The sequence below is a fragment of the Lissotriton vulgaris genome, chromosome 6 (assembly GCF_964263255.1).
Source record: "Lissotriton vulgaris chromosome 6, aLisVul1.2, whole genome shotgun sequence".
In the NCBI taxonomy this organism is placed as follows: domain Eukaryota; kingdom Metazoa; phylum Chordata; class Amphibia; order Caudata; family Salamandridae; genus Lissotriton; species Lissotriton vulgaris.
The window spans coordinates 932,473,370-932,499,425 of NC_141694.1; the positions used below are offsets into that span (position 1 = coordinate 932,473,370).

General features: G+C 48.7%; 1 protein-coding gene across 1 annotated transcript in view; it reads left to right on the forward strand.

Annotated features, from left to right (window-relative positions):
• Nucleotides 1-26,056, forward strand: part of SNX5 (sorting nexin 5) — a 458,311-nt gene that overhangs the window by 152,071 nt on the left and 280,184 nt on the right. The window contains exon 4 of the mRNA XM_086926920.1: nt 6,531-6,641. Coding sequence (XP_086783046.1) covers nt 6,531-6,641 — 111 coding nt within the window. The remainder of the gene's footprint in view (nt 1-6,530; nt 6,642-26,056) is intronic.

Below are 26,056 nucleotides of genomic sequence, written 5' to 3' on the forward strand. Positions count from 1 at the left end.
CTGTTAAAGTCGCCGCCCAGGAGCAAGGGTTCCACTAAGAACGGGGCTAGTTTATTGGATAGTAGAGAGAGAAATGCAGGTTGGTCCACATTCGGGGCGTACAAGCAACCCAGGTTAAGGTCCCTCCCATCCAGCTTGCCTCGCACCATTATGTATCTCCCCTCCGGGTCAATTACCTGTTGTGTACACTGAAAGGGTACCCCTGCCCGTATCCAAATGGCCACCCCCCTAGCATAAGCAGAGTAGCCAGTGTGATAGACCTGCCCCCTCCAGCGTCGCTGCAGTGCCTTCCCTTCCTTAGCTAGCAGATGCGTTTCCTGAAGGAAGGCGATGTGTATGACCCGCCTGACCAGATAGGAGTGGATCTTGTGTCGCATATGCATCGAGTGCATCCCCCTTACGTCCCATGTGAGACATTTGTAGCCTAAGTCGGATCCCATGGTAGAGTCCACCGTGTCCTATTCACCCTCTCAGCAACCCCCCCAGCACGCCTAGGCCCCACCCTTGTCCCCCCCCCAACTTGCGTAATCAAGCTACCCCAACTCCCACACCCCCGGACAGACAACCAACGTGGAAACCCCATCCAAACTCAAGTGTCAAAAGCATATCACTACAGAATAGGGCTGGAGTGGCAGTGATGCCGGCCCCAGACGGGCCCGAAGCCCCCCGCCCCCGCCCCACCTCCCCCAACAACACTCAGGAGACTCTCCCCCCCCCCCCCCAAGATCTCAGTGATAAGTCCTGGGGGGCATCCGCACCTCACTGCATAGCGTCCGGAAGCGGCCCCCCTCCGTACCCCAGTACCTTACATATGTGGCCAGTGTCCCACGATCCGGCTCAGCCAAGGATACCATCCGCTGTTTGGGGAGTCACCACCGGCAGGTCTGTCTCTGATAGCTCGTGCCCACTGCTGGAGCCAGGGCTGGGAGCACTGGTCTTCGACTGCTCCGATGCGCTACTGGAGGGGCTGGCGTCTCCCTGGCTGATGGCCGCCACTGCCTGCACCGCCTTGGCTCGTTCCTGCTGCCATCCCGATGGGGAGCCAGATCGTCGCCTCGTTTCCGTGGAGCGTCTCCTGGGTGGGGTCTGCGGCGTGGGATCCGTGCCCGGCTCCCCCCTGGCATCCAACCAGCTCCAAGCCTCCTGTGGTGTTAGGAAAAAGTGGGTGCGCTCCCCAGCGACCACCCCAGCCGCGCCGGGAACAGCATAGCGTAGGGCAGCTGCAGCGATCTCAGTTTCCGCTTGACCGCCAGGAAGGAGGCCCGTTGTTTTTGCACATCCCTGGTGAAGTCCGGGAAGACCATGACCCTGCTGTTGTCGATTCTCAGGTCCGGGATGTCCCTCACCCTCCGCAGTATATGGTCTCTGTCTCTGAAGTGCAGGAGACGCAGTACAATCGGACGTGGCGGCCCCCCCGGCTTGGGGGGGCGCGCAGGGACTCTGTGTGCTCGTTCAATGGCAAAGAACGGTGAAAGTCCTTCTGGGGCCACCTCAGACCGCAGCCAGCCCTCCAGGTAGGAGACCGCGTCCTGCCCCTCCACTTTTTCGGGGACCCCCACGAGGCGGAGGTTATTGCGCCGAGAGCGCCCTTCACTGTCCTCAGCTCGGAGCTCCAGCACTCGTACCTTCTGCGCCATTTCTGCCAGTGTTGTCTTTAGCTCCGCTACGTCCCCAGGCAGACTTTTCAGGGTGACCTCCGAGGTCGCCACCCGCTCCTTTAGCTTCCCATGGTCATCCTTCAGTAGGGTCAGGTCCGATCCGATGGTGTCTATGCGCTTTTCGAGAGCTTCCCGCGACGCCACAATCGCCTGCATGATGTCCCCCAGGGAAGGGTCCCACTGGTGGGTCGAGCTCCCCGCCCCCGGCGGGTCGTCTTCTACGAGGTGTCCCGGGTCATCCAGCTTCAGGGCTTCGAAGCCCTTCTTCCTGCCACCTCGTACCATGCTGGTGGGCCGCTAGCTTCGTGTGCCCCTGCGGCAGCCACCGGCGCTCCCGCTCTCCGCACCAGTTCCGTTTCAGGCCCTTCGCTCACGCGTATCTCTGGGCCCGCGCCACGCGGGGTCTAGCTCGAGAAGCAGCCCAAGGGCCAGGTCCCGCTCCACCAGGGTCGTGGGGCACCAGCGCTCCGGGTCTGGTCGCCTGGTGAGGCCCCCTACGTCCGGGAGTCTCAGGCAGAGTTCGCGCCTGCAAGCACCAGTCCCGATGCGGCGCGCTGTTCGCTGGCGCCTCCGGCCAGGTAGGCGCCCCTTCCCGCCTTCAGATCCGGTACCTCGTGGGGGCGGGCAGCCAGCGCCTTCTCCCCTGCTCTCCTCGCTGTCGCCGCTCAAGCGCCACCAGCCCACCGGCGGCGTGGGCTCCTCGGCTATTCCACCACCAGGAGGGCGGGCCCAGCGCTCCACAAGGTCCCAGGGGCTCCGCAAACGGCCGCCAAGGCAGTCACAGGCTCTCGGGTGGCGCCATCTTAGGGTCAGGCAAGCCGGCCGTCTCTCGTCCTCCGGTCCCGCTTGCTAAGGTGCCAGCCAGCGCCCCTCACCTCTGACGGCTCTCAGGGGGTCCCCGCCGGCAAACGGCCAGCCACCACAGCGTCACAGGGCTCCTCGTCACCTCCCGGGCTCCGTCGCCAGTCGCTTCAGACCGGGACGGCGGCCGCCATTTTGGGCGCTCACTTCCCCGGGTGCCTCGCTCTCCGCCGAAAGTTCAGTGGGGGCAGATACAGGGGCCCCCAGTCCTCCGGATTCCCCCTGCGTGCTCCTGATGCCCTCCTGGGCACTTTTGTGGGCTCGGGGTTCGAGTCGGGCGCAGGATATGTGGTGGTGCGAGGCGGGCGCGGAGGAGCTCCGGAGTCCCGCTTCCACCTACATCGGCGCCTTAGCCACGCCCCCATCACTATTGGCCTCATCGCAACTTTTTTTGCGTTCTTGTTTAACATTTTTGCGGCGTTGCATTGACTTTATCATGGTTATTTGACACATTCTCGTGGGCCTATTGCATGGTACCTCTGTGTTGTGAACACTTAGTTAAAACAGCATTATTTCCCTGCGATGGACTGCGATATGAAGAGTTGCGTTAAGCTAATTTTGCAGTAATTATCACACGTTTTTGAGAGTATCCCCCTTAATTTCTTATGAAAGCTGAAATTGCAGCACACTCAATAGTATGGGCTTTATGTTCTACTGCACATCTTCTTTTGATAAAATAAAGACCAAACGTCAGAATCTGTACTTTGTCAGCATCTTGGATTCAAGTGCTTTACTAATGGAAAAGGCAGTTTTGGATTAAAATTACATTTACAGCACAGTTCTTTAATAAAACATCCTTCGTCTTTCCATTTTCTATCACCCAGATATTCTCAAGTGCTGACTGCGTAAATGAAGTAGACTCACAATAAATACCATTTCTAAGTTTTTCCTTCAGATCTGTTGGTCTAGTTCTACTGTGCTAGATGGCTTCGAAAATTCAAATCCCTATGTACGGCCAGAAATCGCAGCTTCATTAAAAAATATATAAAAGTATACTTGTAGGAATCCACAAATAGAAACTTCTTTCGTCAGGACACATTAACTCCAAATTCATTCCAGGTTAACGAGGGACCTCTCCCCCAAAAGGTAAATCTCCCAACTAGCTTTTCTTTTTAACCATTCAGAAAGACTGGAGGTTTAAAGTGGTTCACTTATTAAATGCACTCTGTTGGATGCCACTGGTGTAGGTCCAGGTGAAGGTGAATCATTTTCTTTGCTTGTTGCTCTTACTGGAAGCACACTTTCAATCTCTTTTCAGGTGCTTCTTGCATTAATCGTAGGAGAGTCAACAATATTAGTTAGCAGCATTTCTTGCCTCTATTTCCTGTGCCACTCAGGAGGCTAAGTGCACAATTCACCACTATGCCAATGATTGTCATGCTAGTATGCATCCTTCCTGGGAAAAATGCTACAGCTTTCTGTGCCATGTACAGTTAAAACTCTGCTCTGGTTTCTGCTTCTCGTCCCATTATTAATTTACTAAACCACCTGCTTTCTAACTGAAGGTTAACCCCTTGAAATGGACACCTTAGCCTCTTTGGTGATGCATTGAACACATCATCAAGAAATAGACTGGAAGTTTTCCTAGGTGAAGGCATGTGCTCTCATGCACAACACAAATGTTTTGAGGTGCTGATAGGCATTTCTAATGTTGAATGTTATTATTTTTTTCAGATTTGTATATCTGGAACTTGTCTCAAGTGCAGTTCAGTGCTTTACATGAGAGCCAGATTGCATTACACATTTTGTTCTTAGGCATGGGGACATTTGCTCAGAATCACAAGATGTTGAGCAGAGGCAGGAATTTGAACATGGTTGGCAGCTTTGGCCATTAGACCATATTACGTCCCACAGTCGTGCTGACCTGGGATTTACCACAGAACGAGACAGTAAGTATATAATGGACCTGCAGTGGAGTGGTTGCAATCCTGCTGCACCTGCATATACATTTTCAGATCAAAGCCTTATCCTTCGGGGACTTCAGTCTTCTCCCATGTACCTATCGTTAAAAGGTTGCTTTGAAGAATTATGTAATATGCCCTGCTTTGTCGTGTGGAGGCTACAGTTGCTTTGGGACTGTTAAATGAAGGCTGTTGTCGGGTCTTGATTTTTGTCAGCAAGTCCTGTTTTGCTGCCTGAAGGGTCTGTCCGTTACAAGTTTTTATAACTAATTAGTTTGGATAAAGGCGGGGAAAGATGAAAGGATAGCGCTTGATGTCCGATACTTGATAACATGATTTTGCGCTTGTAGAAGTAGTTTTTCTTCAGTGGAAATATGAATATGTTCTACGCTCTTCCTGTGCCCCTACTCACATGACCAATTTGAAGAAATGTGCAGGAAAGCCACATAGATGCCTCCACACACCTTCTCTAAGCGGCCATTTCTGTATTTTTTTTCCTGTGTTGAGCCCTGATTTGTTAAAATACCATAGGTCGAGAACTTGAAACCTAGATTGTATCAGTGCCGTACCAACATCCCCATGTTACCGTTACTTGATAATTGGTTTCAGTTGTTAGAGAGTGCTGAAACATTACTTTGATTGGGTTATGTGTGACTGGTGAATTCAGCGTTTCAACATACACTAAGGGCTAGATGTTCGAAAATTAGGAATAGCAAGTTTCTAATTGCAGTTTCCTGCGAAATGGCAATTAGCAAATCGCTATTTCTTGCGTATGAAACTCATCGAAATTCATTTAGTGATTCAGACCTGGTCGCAAATAGGCCCACCTCATGCATATTCGTGAGGTAGGTCGGATTTTGTGGCCCACTACGATTTGTTGCCATCACAGGGATGGTGGGCTGCTGGTGTGCGCATAACACCAGGTTGGTCATTGCTTTTAAATTAAGCAATTTTTTAAAAATTATTTTAATTATTATTGTTATTATTATTATAAAGCAGCCTATTTTCCTTAAAGGAAAACGGGAAGTGTTTAAATAAAAAACAATGGAACTTTGAAGTGAAGTGGACCAGTGCCTGCTCTAAAAAAAAATGTGACAACCATTCTCAAAGCGCAAGGGGGCTCTAGGGAACCCCTCTACCATTTTCAAATTGGTTTCCACCGTATTTCAAATGACGGTTAATTTCAAATGTTTTTGCAACTGCATTGCGGTCACAAAACATTTGTAAATACCAATTCAATTCGGTCTTAGGAAGGGACCCCCTTAACTCTTCCACGTACCGAATATTATAGTTTGGTGATGTACATCATAAATACAATTTTGGTGGTCGCAAATGGCTCGATTCTGCAAACAGCCCATTTGGGACTGTAAAAATGCTTCGTACATCTAGCCGGAAAACTGTTAACATGCATCGACCATTTGTCCTATTTAGTGGTCCCAAAACATCAGGTAGCAGAAATGCGTATGCAGAATCTGTTTGAGAGGCGGTGGCCTGACTACATTGGGAGTGAGGGACCTCAAGCTTGTATCATCTGCGCATGGTTTTATTGTAAAAGTTTTAAAGAACATTTTACTAGTTGCACCAAAAGGTGACATCAGTTTCTGCCAGTAAGTGGGAAACGTCTGTTGACCTGATGTATTTGGGCCAACATAAAGGAAACCTTTTATTTGTTCTACTATTTTCACCTGGTAAGCAAAACTTGTGAAAAATAAACTGATGTATTCCATATTCCACCTCCTAACATCAGAAGCCTGCAAAGGTGGACTTGTATATTTTGGAATCTAAACTACTCGCTGGTTGAAGTCGATATCAGACAGGTGTTTAACTACTCACAAGCGAGAAAAGCTAGCTTTGGAAGGCTGAGAACCTCTGATTTAAGATCCCTCATAGCCTAGCTTAGCCTTAAGCTTCTCCTACACTAGATAAAAACTATTCATGTGGACTGTATGTGTCATTGGACGGAGTAGCACCTGGGAGCCCACTGATTCAAGTAACAGGACAACCTGATTGTCTGGGAATCACTGACATAAGATGCACTTCATTAATCAGCCGAACATCTTTATTGTGCCAGAGTCTGTCACCGTGTTAATTTTTTTGTTTTGTTTTGTAGACCACGCTACCCGTTTTTCAAAGCCCAGAGTTTTCTGTGTTGAGGCAGCATGAAGATTTTATCTGGTTGCATGAAACGCTCATCGAGAGTGAAGACTATGCAGGAATAATGGTAAGTTTTTGTGCCCACAAAATACACTTGTCTCTAGTGTATGAACGTGTAAGGTTGTCATCCGAAAAGGTTTCTAGAAAATATAACACGAAATAATTTGCTTTTTAGCGAACCACACAAAAAATAATGAAAGCTCATGGGCCCTAGAGAAGCAGCCTTTGTTTAACCCCCGCATAATGTGTTTTGTATGCTTGGTTTCAACATGCATTTTTAATGTGTGTTTTTGTTGTTGTTTTGTTTTTATGTAATCTATGACAATTGAACTGTACCTCCTGTGTACTGATTACAAATTTTGTCTATAGGGTCCAACTGTAAATAGATACAAAGTTAACTTGAAACAAACTGATTAATACAATTCTGCAGCTCACACCAGAAGATCCTTCATGCAGGCCCTCCTCACCGGCAGGCTATACTACAGAAACACGATCTACATAGGAATCGCTGCACGCCTTCTCAAGCGACTCCAGACAATACAGAACTCAGCAGCATAACTCATTCTCTACCTCCGCAGAAGAATCCACATCACACCTCCTCTCAGAAAGCTACACTGGCTCCCGATTCGGTAGAGATGCCAGTTTAAGATGCTGACCCACGCCTACAAGACCCTGCAAGGACCAGCTTACATCAATAAACGCCTGACCTTCCAACAACCAGCCAGACACTGGTCCGCTTCCCTCTCCCTCCCAGACACCCCACAGATCCGCCGAGCCAACAGCAGAGGAGGCTTGTTCTTGCACCCGGCAGCCTAGGCCTGGAATGGCCTTCCCCTGTACCTCAGGACGGCACTGTTGGTCTACTAATTCAGCAGAGAACTAAAGACTTGGATGTTTGAATGGTCAAAACTTCAAAGTAGCGGGCAACAGCTCCAGTGCCTCAAAACCCTCGCTGGCGATTTGCCAGAGGTCTTTTAAATGTTTGATTGATTTAATTGATTTATTAGTCTCACCAAGGTAAGATTAAGAAAAACATGCTTAGAAAGGGTACTAGGGATCTAACACTTTTCACCAGCATGGTGTAATCAGTGTTTTTAGTGACTGAACTTATTCTGCCCCCAAAAGTTTCATAGCTGAAAGTATTTTTCTCCTTATTTTCCATCAAGTATCACCTAGAGCGATAACCTCTAAGATGCTGAGCCTTTTCCACTCCTAGTCGTTTTTTTTCTATTTGAGTTATTTTGCACCAAGGCCTTGATAACTTTTTTCCACATAAGACATCCACTCCAAATTCCAGTCCTTTATTCTGCAACATCCTGGGAAATCCTGGGTTTGTATATTCCCCTGGAGGGGACCAATAAAATAGCTTCGGTATAGCTAAATTATGAAGATTTTCGGGGAAAAATGGGGACAAAAGTGCTGCACCGGAAAGGGTCTTTTTTCTTTTTAAAAAAATGGCATCAACAAAATATTTGATGTGCTAACATCACCATCTCCCCAGCTTTCAGGAGCAAGCAGAACTGTATGGAAAAGAACCAACAAAAACATTTTACCATAGTTTTGACATTTTTCTAAGAGGTAGCCCATATTTTTACACATTTTTTTTGTGCTCCCAACCAACTTCAGTTTTTGGTGGAAACCGTTGTGAAACCAAGGTGCCATGCTAGGCAGTTATACATTTCTGAAAATAGACAAAATTAATTGTGATTTCAACAAGTGGTAATATGTTCTGATTCCTCAAGGTTTTCCCGAAGAAACTAACTGTTGTAAAAAACAAATATGAATAATTAGTAGGAAATACATCCATTTGTGACAATGTTCTCACATGCAACTTATTGTCACATTGGCCGATTTACAAAAGCAATACATCAGTAGACCTTTCTGGTTTCAGAGATATATGGGGTTTGTAGGTTTTCTAAGAACCTGAGATACCCAGAGCCAACAAATGAGTTGCAACTTACAATGGTTTTTCATAGTATACCAAGAATAGAGCAATTCATGTGGTAAAATATATAAAGAGTGAAAAATGGTTATGAAGTAAACAGTATATTTCTGAAATGTATACGAGATGCTTAGTTTAGGAGAAGTTGTTATTTGTACATCTCTGAATTTGCGTGTACTCATACTAGCATGTGATTCAGTGGGTATTTTGCAAAATGCCTTCATTTTTAGACACTAGCTTACATCTGGAAGAAACGCATGCTAAGAAATCCTATTGGTAAGAACAAATGTCCAAGTATTCGATTCAAAAGTCTTTATTCGATTACATAATCATAAAAAACATTTACATTTAAAACAAATAATGTCCTAACATTCCATCCTCATTAAATAGCAAAATGACGCTAGAAATAAGTCCATAATTACTCAATCAATAAATACAAATATACAATAAATTAGTATAAAACACATTTAAAAACACAGAGTATCAAAAATCTCAAGTCATGGTACAATAAACCAGAATTTAAGTAAAAGCAGATTCAACATAATCTTATTATGGTAGACCTATCATATCCATTAACATTATTGATTAATCCGTCTGTGGGCACGGGTCATCCACATACCATGTAAAAATTTGGCGATCGCGATTATAGTTAATTAATTTCCATCTGTTTTTAAAATCCTTAGTGCTTCGGAACCTGAAGTAATCCCCATCATCTGGCAAATGGGCTTCAGCCATTTGTACCTCAGTTTCTTATAAAAGGGGCAAATAAATAAGATGTAAACTGTTGTTTCTGATTGTGTTGGGCAAAACGGACATTCCGTGCAGGAACCTGTACCCCATTTACCAGTAAATTATTTAATAGGAAGGGTACCTATCCTATATTGGTGGTACCATTTCCTATCACTGGGTACCGTAATAAGGTCCCAATATACTTTGTAGTCAAATGCATGTTTGGTCTCTAGAAAGTCTCTTGACAGTGAGGGACTCGTCGGGGACATGAAACGTTTCATAGTGACCATGTTCCAGTAAAGCCCCCTCAAATCCTTTCGAGATGGAAATACACTATTTGTTGGATTTTGCCACAACCAGTTAAGGCCCTTATCCGTATTAGTGGCCTTTACCTGCCTCAGCTATGAAATTTTGCCCGCACTGTCAGCGTCCCTGATCTCAAGTAGGGCTTGTGCATACTGGGTAAGTTCAGAGGTGACCCAGAGCCTCCTCCAGTAGGCCACTGGTCTGAAGCGAGCCACATCCTCTAAAAACTGGCTCCCCAAGTCATAATAGAGCGGTATTAGTGGAGTTGATTTAGGCAAGCCTGCTATACCCCTCATAAATTTATTTTGCGAGGTCGTGAGTGCCGCTAAGTTGCTAAGTATTCTGTGGTTCCACATGTCTCATGATTAAAAATGGTACCACACTTGTGGCTGGGACTAGCACCTGCGATACAATATATCCCAAAACGCGACCAGGAGGCATGATATTGTTCCCAGCAAAATCCTTGCTTTAAAAAAAATATTGTATTTCTATTAACCACATACATAAGTGCAAACTTTGAGCTCTAGCTTTGCCGCCACCTATGAAAACCCACCATACAAAGACGTTTTTAAAAACTAGACATTCGGGATGTTCAGGAATGTGTGACTTCTGTGGTTTGAATGAGCTGTTTTTACCCACAATCTCTTCCAAACCTTAAACTTTACCTAAATACGCACATATTTCGCTAATTTCTCTGAGGGAAAATGCTGGAATCTGCAAGGAGTGACAAATTTCCTACCAACCAGCGTTCCCCGACCTCTCCTGACAAAGATCTAGGCTCATATTGTTCTCTTGGGCCTAGCCTCTGCAGCCAGAAAGGGCATAAAACACAACATGGACGTGCCACCTTTTCCACTAAAACCCACAGATTTTTTGCAATTTGTGTAGCTGCAGATTTTGGGCCCTAGGTCAGCAGGCATCTACGGAAACCTACCAAATCTGCACATTTCTGAGAACTAGACACCCCGGGGAGTCCAGAATGGCTTGACTTGTGTGGCTCTCTCTAGTTACTTTTAGCCAGGAGACCTAGCAAACCTCAAACTTTGCTAATATCAAACATTTTCATCACATTTCTGTGACTGAAAGTTCTGGAATCTGAATGGAGCCACACATTCCCTACCTAACTGAATTAGCTCAAGTCTCCCGATTTAAAAATGTTACCTCACTTGGGTGGGTTGGCCAAGAGACCATGACTCAAAAGACCCTAAAGCGATCCATGTAGAGATGACCAATTAAGGCGGGGGAGGGGCTGCGGTATATGGGTCCGTGCACCGCAGCCGGTCATTGAAACCTTCCAACCAGACACATTTTTTAAAACTAGACATCCAGGCAATTCATATGGTTCACAAGATATTCTCTTACCCACAACATTGTGAGATCCATGCAAGGTACAGCACCCTGGACTCCCTGCGTATCCAATTTTAAGAGACGATTGGAGTTGCTAGGTTTCCCTGAAAGGCCTCTGAGCACAATCCCACATTCTGCAGCTTCTCCTATTGCCTGTGACTCCACTTTGTGTTTTAGGACAGTTTGTGCCACGGGTTCTAGGCCAAACCACACAAGGAATTTAGAAGTTTTTTTTTGTTTGTTTTGTTTTTAAGTACAATTGTGGAAACAGTGAATAGTAAGAATGTTGTAGATTGACTCTGATTCTGAAAGTGTTTCTCACAGAAATGTGACTAACTTGATTTCAGCTTTAGAGAAATTTGAAAATTTGCTGGGCATTGTGGAAATGTGAATGGGGTCAATTCACATTACACCGCCTCGCCCCCCCCCCGCACCATTGGGTGTTCAGTTTAAAAAATGTGAGAGGATGTACATTTTCCTTCTGAGCCAATTCACAACTCAATCACAAAGTCACATTTTTGGTTTTGGCACTTCCAAAGTGCCTATATTAATAACCATGTCAGAATATTAAACCCATAACTAGTGTTAATGAGCCATAAAGCTACGTCAAGGCACCAACCACTTTATGGTCGATTTGCATGCATTTCATGTCCACCATACAGCACAATTCATACTGCCTGCCACGTACACAACACTGACATCAACAAACTGCTGCCATTCAAGGGCCCATCACATTCATATGCCAACAGGACTGAAAACCTAATCATACTGCCACTCGACCACTTATCAGCTAATGTATTATAGAAACACACCCCTAGTAGTCCTAATACTGCAAGAGTGGGGTTTAAAGCCTCACAGTTGAAGCCTGATTAGGCTCAGGAAGACTTTTCTTTCATGCGCCTTCAGCGCACTCATTGCACTAAAAACAACTCCTTGCAGTGAGTGGAAGTAAGTTGGGTTTGTCTGGGGACTTACTTGTGGGTCATTCCTCAGACTGGGTGATCAATGTCTGAAAACTGAACTAAACATTCTGGAGAAGACTCCGCTAAATTACCTAATGAGCACTTCTAGAAAGACTGAGGGACCTTAGGGTTTGGTAGACAGGGTATGCAATCAAAATATGGAGCACTTCATGCCCATCGTTATGTGCAGTGTATTGACTGAAATACAGCAGTTACACTGCAGGCGGAATATCCACCATGTTATGACAGAGGAATAAGGTGGCAAACAGGCCACAAATATGACATATGACAGGTGGTGGGTACAGTGATCTGTATGTCACTCCTACCTTGTTCAACTGCCTTCTACCTACAAAATAGCCTTATGAAAACAAACCTAGGCTAACCTTTGGCTACCTATTTGTCACTCACCTGGAGTCCTAATAATCCCAGGGTGCATTGATCATCTTTCCTAACACTTCCCCGTAGCATCCTACTTAGGCTCAGGAACACTTGTCTTTCAGCACACCCACTGCTCTAAGTGTGTGGAAGTAAGTTGGGGGTATCAGGATCCATTGTGCCCCATTCCTCAGACAGTGTCCGCCACTGTGGCATTTTGATCTTCCACAAGGTGTCCCTCTGAGATCCCTACTATGTACACATGGGGTCAGGGTACCACTACCCTGACCCCTTCTATAGTTTCTAGCCTTTATTTCCATCCCTGGGACCATCCTGCTTTATAAAATAACAGCTGTGACTTTTTGCACAGGTTGCGGGCAACCAATCACAGCAGTGCTCCTGGCTTGTGGGTTTGCAAAGCATCTAGTATGGTTTGCGAATGATCCGTGTCCTTAGATATCCAAATTTGGATTTCTTTTAATAAATCCAAAACTACTGAATGGATTTTCACCAAATAGCAAAAAGCACTCTTTGTGGAACAAGAACTAGCTTTCTGCCAAATTTGGTGCAATTCCGTCCAGCAGTTTGGGCTGTATTCATATTCAAAATCCCTGTCGGAATCAACATGGAAAATGCATTTTTTTTACCCCCCTCTTTATTGCACCCCTGGTTGACTTATCACCCCGAAGTTTCCATGCAGAACAAGAACCAACTTGACACTGTTTGGCGAAAAATGTGTGCAGATTGGTCAAACGGCACCAACGATATAGACAAGTAAAAAAAACGCTTTTCCTGTGAAAACTAGATCTACCTAGTGGCGACCGCCAGTAGGAGAGATATATTTCACTGAAACAAACAATGGTTGCAGGGACACTGTAGTTTGGCTCAGATATTACATGCACAAAACCAGAGATATTCAGCAGTTAGTTTTTTTTTTAAACACACTTTATTTATAGCTGTGCAGGACAGAAGAAAAATCTAATTTCGGCATATGTATGCAACAACCACTTTTTCCATTTTTCTCCCCAACCATGTCTTTCCTTAATCTCAGGGTAACTCTCGAGACACGTACAATGGTATGAATAATACAATGTCTTTAACTGTCTCTGACATATTACAACGTTCCGTTTCCAATGCGGATCAACCGGTATTTTGCGACATCGTCCTGTAGTACAATAGGAAGAAAACAAAAGGAAACACCCAACATCCCCCCCCCCCCCCCCCCTTCCCTTAACATCCCTCCCATACTCTAGCCCTCCCTCCTCCTTGTGGTAACGGAATCCTCCCTGAGCTAACTCCAGCTAACTATATCCAGTATATATGCTCTAAAATAAGGAGTACAGATAAGTCGTACGCTTCCTCGGGCACTAACAGATCTCACCAGAGTGATACCTGTAATGTGTACTGTCCCTAAGCTCCATTCCCAGGCTTCGGGACTAGGTCCATTTCCTCTAGCGCCAGTAGCATAATCTCCCATTCCTGTGATATGGGATATTTCCTCTGACCTCGCGCCTCCTCCCTTCGGAGAGCTGTCCCTTCTGCTCGCCCTCACCTCACTACTTCCATCTGCCACAGTAATGTCCCTGGTGGTCTGGGAGACTTCCACCTCATCGTCAATGCCAGTAGGAGTGCCAAATCAAGGAATTTCAGTTGGGCCTTCAGTGTCTTAGATAGCCTACAAGACCCTACTAGACAGGGCAGTGCTTCTTCTGGTACTGGTAAATGAGTGACCGTCCGCAATGCTTGGCATGCCTCCGACCAATACCCCTGTATGCGTGTACAGGACCAGACCATATGTAGGAACCCAGCCTCGTCCTCTCCACGACGTGGGCAATTCGGAAACATTTGTGTAGCCTTTTAGGGGTCAAATAGGCTCTATGCAAGACCATCACCTGAATGAATCTGAATTTAATGTTTCGTGAAACCCGCCTAGGGTATTCCAGGATCATCTGCCATTCTTTATCAGTTAGCATTGTGCCTGTGTCTTGAACCCAGGTGTCCCTAAGTTTCATGATCGAGATTGATGCGTGTGTTCTTACCCCTGTGTACAGCCACCGAACTAAGTGATCCCCTGCTCCCATATAATATAACAAATGAACCAGTTCATTCTGCGCGGGTTGGAGTCGTTGTGGTGCCCACATGGCTCTGATGTAATGTGTGACCGTGGCGTGTAACAGATAGAGTCTGGGGGGGGGGGGCACCCGTGGCCCGCAAGAAGGTGTCATGGTCTAATAAGTTACCGTCTCCAAAAAAGGCGCCCACCCCTGTTATCCCGGCCGTCACCCAGGGGCGTACTACCCTGTCCGTGAGCCTACTCTGTGGCGTCTGGATTCCCAGCAGGGGGATGTTCGCTGCATATGGTACAGCCGGTGAAGTGCCTCCTCCAGCACACCAGAGCTGTGCGCAGAAGCAGGTGACAATCTGTGGGGATTCGACTCTTTGGGAGCAGCAGGGCGTGTAGCTCTCCCCGTCCAATTCTTTCCGGTGTATAGTCAATTTCGTGGAGGTTCCTACCTGCCGTCCAGTAGGAGAGCCATTGAAGTTGACTAGCATAATAATAGCCTCGGAAGTCTGGGACTCCTAGGCCTCCCGACCCAGTGTCTAGTTGTATCTTGCGCAGGCTAATCCGTCTCCTACCTACACCCCAAATGAGGCTGATTAAGAGGCCATTGAGTATATCAAACACTTGTTGAGGTAGAATTACAGGGAGATTGACAAAAAAAATACAGCATGTGGGGTAACATAACCATCTTAGATACTGTAACTCTGCCCATGACGGACAGGGGCAAAGAAGTCCAGAAGCCCACAGTATTGCGAAGACGCATAATAGCTCGCTTAATATTCCTGTCGATTTGGTCTTCTGGCGACCTATACACTTGGATCCCCAGGTACTTAAATATGATCTGGGCTACCGGGATTAGGTAAGCTCGGAAAGGAACGGAAACCGGACCAGGTGTTTCTCTGAAATAAAAACGATGTGATTTTTCTGGGTTAATAGCCAAACCCGAAATCTCCTCAAAGTGGTTAAAGATATCGTATATAGCAGCGTGATCCGCCTCTAGGTCCCTGAAGTACAATACGATATCATCTGCGTAGATCGATATCAAGTTATACGTTCCCCGAATCGGGATGCCCATCTGCTCGCCACGGGCACGTAAGGCTATAGCCAGGGGCTCGAGGGCCAGGACAAACAAGAGTGGGGACAGGGGGCAGCCCTGCCGGGTGCCTCAGTGTATTGAGTAGCTGTCGGAGACGTGCCGTCCTGTGCGTGCCCTAGCCGAAAGATCTGTGAAAAGCAATCTGATCTTCGCTAAGAAGGAATCCGGAAGCCCGAATCTCTTCAGGGTTGCAAACATAAATGACCAAGACAAAGAGTTGAATGCTTGTCTAAGATCCAGCGCTATACATCCAGCTCTGGGGTATTCCTGTGGCGTGATCGCCATGAGCGCGTGCAGTCTCAGTGTGTTCAAGGAGGTGCTCCGTCCAGGGAGAAACCCACACTGGTCATGATGGACTAGGGTAGGAAGATAGGGTTGTAATCTTAAGGCTATTACCTTGCTAAGTATTTTATACTCCGTGGAGAGCATCGACAGGGGCCTATAATTTGTCATGTCCAAGGTATCTCTGCCAGGTTTAGGTATAGAGATAACCAGTGCCTGCATCGTCGATTTCAGGTAAGTGTCCCTCCTCGAGCGCCGTCCAATATACTTTCTCAAAAACAGGCACCAGGGTGTCAGAGTAGGTTGTGTAAAACTCCACTGGGAGCCCGTCTATACCCGGGGTTTTATTGCGGTTAAGGGATTTGATGGCGGTCCGTATTTCACTCTGTGTGATGGGCCCTTCTAGTTCCCGCTGAACGTCAGCCGCCAAAGCTGGGAATGGGAGGTCGCAGAGGAACTCGGACACTCGGTCCGGATCCTCTCGGTCAGAAGGGGCGTACAGCCCTTTCAGATGGTCATGGAACGCTCTGTTGAGCTCAAATTGTGTGCGAACCCGGTCACCCGACTGGGTACGTATTTGGGTTATCACCGGAGGGTCGGGTTGGTCTCGTACTAGACGGGTCAATAAGCCCCCGATCTATCCACCTCTGTATGTTGTCGGCGTAGGTATTCTTTATGGTCTATGACCCTCAATGTTTCCAATGTATCGGCGTGATCTATATTCCCCTTTTGCAACTCTCTCCCCCCCCCCCCCCCCCCCCCCCCTCCCCTCTTCTCGGGATCCTCACTCGCTTCCCTCTCAAGTTTCTTTACCCGATCCTCTATCTCGCAGAGCTTTCGGTAGATTTCCAGTGTGGCTCCCACTAACTGGCCTAAGACTGCGCCCCGCACCACCACTTTCATGGCGTCCCATACCACTAGATTGGAGGTGGCGGAGTCACAATTTTCTGTAAAGTATTTACTCAGAGTATCAGACCAGGTCGCCCGCAAGGGGCCGTCCTCCAGCAGGAGCGGGTTTAGCCTCCAGGTAGGGACCGGGATCGGGACTCAGCCCCAGAGGAGGCTGAACGACAGAGGTCTGTGATCTGAGAAGGTTTTGGCCAAGTACTCTGGGTTCCCCACCTTCGAGACCAATGACCCAGAACACATGAATCTGTCAATCCTAATGTGCAACGAGTGTATGTGTGAGTAATAAGAGTATTCCTTTAACTCTGGGTATTCGGCTCGCCATATGTCTGTCAGACCCCAACCTTCTGCCCATGCTAGAAACACCTCAGTCAGTCGGGAGACTCCGGCTATTTGTAGGGGGGGGGGGGTGATCTGTCATGGCCCAAGTCCAGAACCATGTTCCAGTCGCCCCCTAAGACCCATGGGATTCCCGCCCAACCTGCGAGTCCCAGGCCTACTGAAGTTAAAAATGTATCCTGATCAAAATTCGGGGCATAGATACAACCAAGCACTATCGGAGCACCATCTAGGGTGCCCTTCACCAGTATGAATCTGCCCTGCTCATCCACCTTTCGCTCTAACTCTTCAAATGGTGTACCATGTCTGACCCAAATAGTCGCCCCTCTGGAAAAGGCAGAGTATGTCGTAGAGTAAATAGTACCCCTCCATTTTTTCCTCAGCTTTAGAGCTTCCGAAGCTGTGAGGTGGGATTCCTGGAGGAAAGTGACCTGCGTGTGGTGTCTAAGTAGGAAGGAATGTATTCGGTGTCGCTTCTGTATTGCCCCAAGTCAAAGCACATTCCAGATAGTAAACCTATAAGATCCCACAGTGTCAGCCATACTCATTCGTAGTCAAACTCAGGAGTGGCCAGTGGCCCTTGACATGATCCCTACATACTAACCACCAGGAGACTACCCACCCTAATTCACATGATAAGAACTGAACAAATACGACGCAGCAGGGCAACAATGCTGGGCCCAACATTCTAACAAGAAACAAAATATCTCGAAGACCAGTGCTTTCGCCTTTGGGGGGGTGGCCTGGCACCAATCTAGCCATCTCGTTATTCCTACTGGGTACTGCTGGCTCAATGGTGTACCGTCCATGGGGGCAAAACTACAAGAAAATTAGACTTGCATTCTCTGTTTATAGACATCCCGATAGGACCCACCCACCGTCTCAGTGAGGTTATGCCCTCTGGAGGGGGGGGGAGGGGGGGGGGGGAAGGGGGGCCCCGCCCAAACAGGACGGGATGTTGCTCAAACCAGGTAAAGAACCACAGGTTATCCATTGTCAAACAGCAATCGATACATAATTCAGGTTACACATTACACATACCCGCCTACAGTGTGCCAAAACGTTGAGCCATAACTAAAGATCAAAGTATAAAGGATACAATACGTTTGTCATACAAGTAGTCCACTCCAATCGGGACCATCCTTACTCTGCATTGACCAGCAGGTCATCCGCCGCTCGAGGCTTAACTGTAGGGAACAGGATCACACTATGATCCGAGTCCGAGTGAACAGTGCTGTCCTCCGAGTCCGTCGCAATCTTTCCAGAATCTTCCCGGAATGTGCCCACCATCGCCAAAGCATCCAGTTTGTCTTCTTTCTGTTGTTCCCGCGAAGGGCCGTGTCGTCTTGCCACCTGTCTCTGCTCCGGGGACCCCGCTTCCTCACGTGCCTAGCTAGCCCTCAAGTCGTTGGTGGCAGATTCCTGAGTAACCGCCTGGCTCCCATCAATGCCCATCACCTCCAACCACTCCTCAACGTCCGATGGGCTCTCAAAGAAGTGTGTCTTCCTGCCATGGAGGATCTTCAGGCGGGCCGGAAAGAGGAGCGTGCACTTAAGCTGAGCCTTTTGTAACTTTCTCTTCACCTTCATGTACGAGGAGCGTTGCTTCTGGACTGTGTTGGTATAGTCCGAGTAAAGGGAGATCCTGTGGTTGTCGTACTGGATGAGGGATTTCTCCTGCGCCTTCTGCAACAGAACATCCCTGTCCCGATAATTGAGTATCCGTACAATGAGAGGGCGTGGGGGGCGGCCCGGTCGGGGTCGACCAGTTGGGATCCTATGTGCTCTTTCTACGCAGAAATGTGGCGAAAGGCCTTCCGTTGTGATATGATCCCGGAACCTTTGGTCTGCAGCGTGGGCCCCCTCACACCGTTCCGGAAGGCCTATGACGCGGACATTATTGCGGCGATTACGGCCTTCCGCGTCCTCCACCCGATCCATGAGGGAGGTGACCTGCTGTTGAAGTTGTTGAATAGAGGTAGTGTGGTCCGCCACTGTCGGCGCAAGGTCCGCTATAGCTAGGCCCTGATCTTTGACTTTATCCGTTAGTTTGCTGTGGTCCGCTTTTAACAGGGACAAGTTTGTGGCCATAAGTCATAAGTCATAAGTCATAAAATTTATATAGCGCACTACATACCCAGAGGGTCTCAAGGCGCTTAGGGAGGGGAGGAGGATTACATGTCAAATATCCACGTTTTAAGTTGCTTTCTGAATGCTAGGTGGTTCTGGGTAAGGCGAAGGTGAGTGGGAAGTGAGTTCCATGTTTTAGCTGCCAGGTATGAGAAGGATCTACCTCCCATGGTGGTCTTGTTGATACGAGGTACAGTGGCGAGGGCTTGGCTGGAAGATCGTAGTTGGCGGGAGGGGGTGTAGAAGGACAGTCGTGAGTTGAGGCATTCTGGTCCGATTTCGTAGAGTGCTTTGTGTGCGTGGGTTAGAAGTCGGAAAGTGATCCTCTTATTGACGGGTAGCCAGTGGAGGTTTTTCAGGTGACCAGAGATGTGTTCGTTACGCGGGATGTCTAATATGATCCTGGCTGAGGCGTTTTGGATTCGTTGGAGTTTTTTCTGGAGTTTAGCGGTAGTACCTGCGTAGAGGGTGTTTCCGTAGTCCAATCGGCTCGTGACCAGAGCATGGGTGACTGTTTTTCTGGTTTCGGTGGGGATCCAGCGAAATGTTTTTTTGAGCATGCGAAGAATGTTGAAGCAGGATGAGGAGACGGCGTTGACTTGTCTGTTCATTGAAAGTGAAGAATCCAGGATAACACCTAGGTTCCGTGCGTGGTCTGTCGGGATGGGTGCTTTTCCAAGGGCTTCCGGCCACCAAGAGTCGTCCCATGCAGAGGGGGAAGTACCTAAGATGAGGACTTCTGTTTTATCTGAGTTCAGTTTCAGACGGCTGTGTTTCATCCATTCGGCAACTTCTTTCATTCCTTCGTGTAGGTTAGCTTTGGCGGTGCTGGGGTCATTGGTGAGTGAAAGGATCAGTTGAGTGTCATCCGCGTAGGAGATGATGTTGAGGTTGTGTTGGCGGGCGATGGCCGCGAGGGGGCTCATGTATACGTTGAAGAGGGTGGGACTGAGTGAAGATCCTTGTGGTACGCCGCAGATGACTTCAGTGGCCTCGGACTTGAATGGTGGAAGTCGGACTCTCTGGGTTCTTCCGGTGAGGAACGAGGTGATCCATTCAAGTGCTTTTCCTTGTATTCCGATGTTTCTGAGGCGTTGTAAAAGGGTGCTGTGGCAGACTGTGTCGAAGGCTGCAGAGAGGTCGAGGAGGATGAGGGCGACTGTGTCTCCATTGTCCAGTAGAGTTCGAATATCGACTGTTGCTGCGATGAGGGCGGTCTCAGTGCTGTGTTTTGCTCGGAAGCCAGACTGTGAGGAGTCGAGGGATTTGTTGGCTTCGAGGAAAGCGGCGAGCTGGTTGTTGACAGCTTTCTCGATGACTTTGGCCGGGAAAGGAAGGAGCGAGATGGGGCGGTAATTTTTGAGTTCGGTGGGATCCGCTGTGGGTTTTTTCAGAAGGGCGCTGAGTTCAGCGTGTTTCCAGCTTTCCGGGAAGGTGGCGGATTTGAAGGAGCAGTTTATGACGTCTCGGAGGTGCGGTGCTATGACGGAGTCTGCTTTGTTGAAGATGTGGTGAGGGCATGGGTCTGTGGGGGATCCTGAGTGGATGGAGTTCATCAGGCGGATGGTGTCCTCAGTGGAGATTGGGTTCCAGTCGTTAAGGGTGTTCAAGGGGGGTGAATGTTCAGCATATGGTTGGGTGGGTTGGTCGCCGGGTTCGTTGTCGAAGCTGTTGTGGATGTCTGCAATTTTGTTGTGGAAGAATGAGGCTAGGGAGTCGCAGAGAGCTTGAGAGGGGGTGATGTCGTTGGAGTTGGCCGAGGGATTAGTAAATTCCTTGACGATGTTGAAAAGTTCCTTGCTGTTGTGGGAGTTGTAGTCTAGTCGATCCTTGAACGCTGTTTTCTTGGCCTTTCGGATTAGTTGGTGGTGTATGCGGGTGGCGTTTTTGAAGGCGTCCTTGGTGCTGGTGGTTGGGTCTTTTTTCCAGGCCTTTTCAAGGGAGCGGCAGAGTTTCTTGGACTTCTTAAGATCATCGTTGAACCATGAGGCCTTCTTGCTGCCAGGTTTGCTTTGACGTTTTTTCAGTGGTGCTAGGATGTCGGCGCTGTTGGATAACCATAGGGTGAAGTTGGTGGCGGCTTGGTCTGGGTTGGAAGAGTGGGCTGGGGTGTTTAGAAGGAGCGATGAGGAGATCTGGTCGCTGGTGATTTTGTTCCAGTTTCTTTGCAGAGTCGGTTGGGGGTGGTTGATGAGTTTCGGCTTGTTGTAGGTAAAGTGAACGCAGCTGTGGTCAGTCCAGAGGAGAGCCGTAGTGTGGCTGAAGGAGACGTGATTGCTGGAGGTGAAGATAGGGTCGAGAGTATGACCTGCTATGTGGGTGGGGGAAGTGACCAGTTGTTTGAGTCCAAGGTTGGCGAGGTTGTCCAAGAGGGTGGTGGTGTTGCGGTCGTTGTTCTTTTCAAGGTGAAAGTTGAGGTCTCCCAGAAGGATGTAGTCTTTGGAGGGGAGCGCGTGTGGAGTGATGAAGTCTGTGATGTCTTCACTGAATTTTGCGCGGGGTCCTGGTGGTCTGTAAAGAAGGGTGCCTCTGAGTGTGGTCTTTGGGTCGATGTGGATCTGGAAGTGAAGGTGTTCAGAGTTGGCGAGGTTGGCGTCTGAGCTGGTAGAGATGTGGATTGATTTTTTATGGACGATAGCGATTCCTCCTCCTGTGTGGCCGGTACGGTCCTTGCGTGTGATCTTATAGTCTTCAGGGATGGCAATGGTGATGTCTGGGGCGGAGGAAGCGTTCATCCATGTTTCTGTTAGGAAGGCGACGTCTGGAGAGATGGTGTCTAGTAGATTCCATAGTTCAATGGCGTGCCTGTGGACCGAGCGGGTGTTGAGCAGGATGCATTGTAGGTGGTTGGGGTCGGGAATCTGAGGTGTGATCGTGGCGGAGTTGTAGACGGTGCCGATGAATTTGCAGGAGTAGCAGGAGAAGGGTCCATGGGTGTGTCCAGGAGCGGCTTGGACGCAGTTGGGGGCGCGACCGGGGTTAAGGGCTAGGAGGGTGGAGGCATCGTAGGTAATGCGGGAGGGCTGGGCAGCGCGAGGGGCAGGGGGACTGGCGCTGGGCGCAGTCCAGGCGCGGACGGGCGTAGACGGGCTTACCTTTGGCGCACCTTCGGCGCGGCTTGGGCGCGGTCGCTGCGCGTGGGAACTACTGTCATATATGGAGAGTGGAGGGGGAGGGGCGAGGGCGGCTCAGCTGGGAGGCGTGGCGGGCTCAAGGGAACGGAGCACAACAACAACAAGATCAAAATGGAGGGGAGGGCAGAGCAGGGCGCCGGGGGATATCACACAAACAATGCGCAGGTCCAATTCAAAGCAAGCAAGCAATGAAAACGCTGTATAATCCTGGCGCTATGAAATCACCAAACTTTGTCACAATGCAGCTTTAAAAATACGATACCACGTTGCAGAGCGCAGACAGGGGAGCGATCACCTAAGGCAGAGGCGAGGAGTGAAGGCCAGGGTGCCCATCTGCTGTTCTAGCGCCGTCCTAGAGTCTCCTATTTCTTTCAGGATTATATCCAGTTTGTCTACCTGTTGTTGACCTCCCTGGTGTTGCGCGGAGGCCCCCCATCCCCAGCAGTCTGCACAGCCCATACCGTCACGGTACCACCCAAGCTCTCCGCCCCTCTCGCTCCCTTGCGGACCATGATGACTTGCACTCGTGTTCCTCTGGTAGTTAGCCCTGTGGGAAATCGATCTTTCGTGAGGGGTCCGTCCCAGAAACCCCCTTCGGCGATCTCCTGGCCTTTCAGGGTCAATGGATCCAGTCAGGGGACGCAGTTCTCCTATAATTCGGGGTAGTCGGGGACCCATCTGCGCAATCCCAGCCTCAGCCAGCATGCGTCCCCAGCCGGGGTGTAATCCGCCTCTCACCAGTGTCCCACACTCCGGTCTGGACAGGGGGCCGCCCCCGGGGTCCTACACAATAGAGGTTTCAGGCCTCAACGTCCTGCCGCAGCGCTGGTGATCTCACGCCTCAAAGTGCCGTCCAGTTCAGGGCCCCGAGGTCGTCTGCGCTGATAGTGTGCGCCTCCTGATCCCCTCTGTGTCGTGGGGGCCAGCAGTGCCTCAGCGTCCCATGTGGCAGTCCCGGGTTGCGGCCGTAGCAAAGAAAAAAGGGTGGGGGGGGGAGGTCTTTCCCGTGGTTCCCCGCACCCGGCCGAGATCTCCTGCAATGCCGGCACGGGTGATAGTCTCTCGAAGAACTGGAGGGGGGGGGGGGGGGGCGCCGCCCAACAGCTACGCGTTGGCTCCCCGCCTCACGCCAGTAGCGTCTTGCAACTGGTTATATGACGTTACCACGAATTCCGTTGCAACGCATGCCTTTTCCACGCATGCGTTACCACGGAATTCGTTTTCCCCTCATCATCTTTACTACGTCGCTCCTACGTCGTAAAGAGGAAGCGGAAGTTTATTCCGCTTCCTCTCTTACGACGCTGTTTTCTTCGGCACGTCGGGATCGTTTTTTAATGGGGGGGAGACCCCCCCCCCCCCCCAACCCCCTTTTAATCCTACGTTTTTTGTTTTTTTTCGAGGTAGAGACATCGTTGAAGGCATACGCGTTGGAAAGACGTTTACGTGGTAAGTGCCTCGTTGTAAACGTTACGCGTAGTACTGCCTTCGTTGTTAATGATGTTTCCCCTTGCAACTCACCAGTCCCGCGGCGGTCCTCCGCGGTGTGGTGTGCCGGCTCACTCCTCTCCCGTGTCACGGCAAACACAGGCAATTTGGCCGCCCGTCCCCGCACAGTGTCTTTATTTACGCCCCAGACGGGCTTCCGGACTAACGCGGCAGTGTCTCAGTGTTTCAAAGGTCTCCAAACCGGGCACTTCTGGCGTCGTACGGGTCGGGGGTTCCGGCCTAGCCTGCTACTGTGGCTCCCGGCTTCGGCCCATCTCCTCCTCAGCAGGCCTACTCGAACAGCGTAGGGCTGCACGGAGCCTCCTCGGTCCGGCAAAAGATCTCAAAGACACAGCTGTGCCCCGCCAGTATTGCCCCCTCTGTCGTCACGTCTCCGGGGGGGGCTCCAAGGTGCTGATGTCAAGTTAATGCCCCCGTCTGTCCCGGAGCTCTAGCAGTACCCGACTGCAATCTTGGCCGGCTAGCCATACCCCCCCAGCAGTTATAGTTATCCGAGCTAACTATACATTACGCCCCTGCAGGTCACTGCTTATGACCTCACATATTAATCACTGTTGACCTCACTGATGACATCATCCAACAAAGACAGACCTGGTCAGTGGCATCACTGATGATATCATCCAGCAAAGTAAACTTCAGTACACTGAATTATAATACCATTTACTTTAAGTAAGAAGTCACATGCGACAGTCATGCGCTATAGCGCTCACTGTTACGTTATCAACTAATGCACTCACTTATCACATGAGAGAATATTCTGCAGATACTCCTCTGTTTTCTAAACCACTACTCTAAACCATAATAACCAAAGTAGAACGTGTATCTGTATGTCTATTGCACACTACAACAACACCATTATTGAACCTGGAAAGAGGTTTTAGCGTAAACGTCCGATTTATACAAGCCAGTGTAACATGCAATCAGTAGACCAGTCTTAGCGGAGAGGCCACTGTGTGACAAACCACTATTAAAATGATCCTTTACCCTAGAGAAATGTGTCATCAGTGAGGTAAGTCTGTTGTAAATGGCTACTACATTTAGCCATCCCACCTAGAGAAAGGTCTTAGTGAACAGATGAATTTCTTGCAATCTACTACAGTGATTTGTTTCAAAGGTGAGGTCTAAGAAAAATAGTCCATATTTTATAAAACCGAACTATACTAAGCGATTACTATAGAGTGAAGTGTCAATGAACAGCATAGGCTATCGCAAAGCACTACCATACGCATTAATCAGCAGGGGACAGGTGCCACTGTGGAGGCTAAGTTTACTAATAAATAGTACACCTGCTTTAAAAATAAATGGGATTATAGATGAGATTACAAATGTTCGAAGTAGTATCACTCATTAGTAGTACAGAATGAATAGTAATGTAACTTATTCAGTAGCTTAGAATATATCTTTAAGTCTCAAAGTTTGCAAAACACACACTGTATGTCATCTGTGAGGTCATCAGTGATCTAATTTGACATTTCATCAGTGATGTCACTGACCATGTCATGAGTGAAGTAATTTGTGAGGCCAGAAGTGCAATGCTGAGGTGTAAGTTTAAATGAATTCAGATAACTAGAACTGCTGAATCTCTATGGTTTTGTGTGTGCAAAGTCTGAGCAGAACTAGAACGTCCCTGTAACCTTAGTTTATATAATCTATTCTCCCCTCCCACCCCGGAAGGTTTTGACCATGACTGGGTGGCCATCCGCTCCCCTCTTCAAATTGAAAGATCTTTGGTGTCTAGACGTTCCCTGCTCATGAATCGCAGTGTGCCTGCAATCCACAAGCAGGGATTGGTTTGAGAAGGGCATCACTGGCAAGGGGAGTCTGTCCCCTTCCCCATTATGCCTTCACACCTTTTGTGCTGCCTGTGGAAGCTTCAATGGCCCTGGGTAGCACAAAACTAAAAATCTAAAGGGCTGCCGAATTTCCCATTCCCTGGGTGAGACGGGCATGACCCCCACCCCCCAACCCAAGTAAGTGAAAACCATGAATATAAATGTGTGTATGTGTGTGTTTGTATCGGTGTGTCATCCATGGTCAGGGGAAACACCCACTTGGCTTCCCCAACTTCAAAAATAAAATTCCCTGATGTCTAGCGGATCTTTGCTCATGAATCGAGGTGCATCTGCGATCTACAAGCCGCTATCTGTTTTAAAAAGGCATCACTGGAAAAGTGAGACTCTCCCCTTTCCAGCAGTGTGTCCCTCAAACAGAGGGGCAGGCTGGTGGGAGAAAACCCAGCGGACACAGCGAGCTGCCTTACCTCTCCTGCTTGCGCCGACATCAGTGACGTCGACGTCAGTAAGGAGTTGGGCTAACGCGGAAGCAATTTTGTATCAGCCTCCACAGAAGTCTGCATGCTAGGAAGA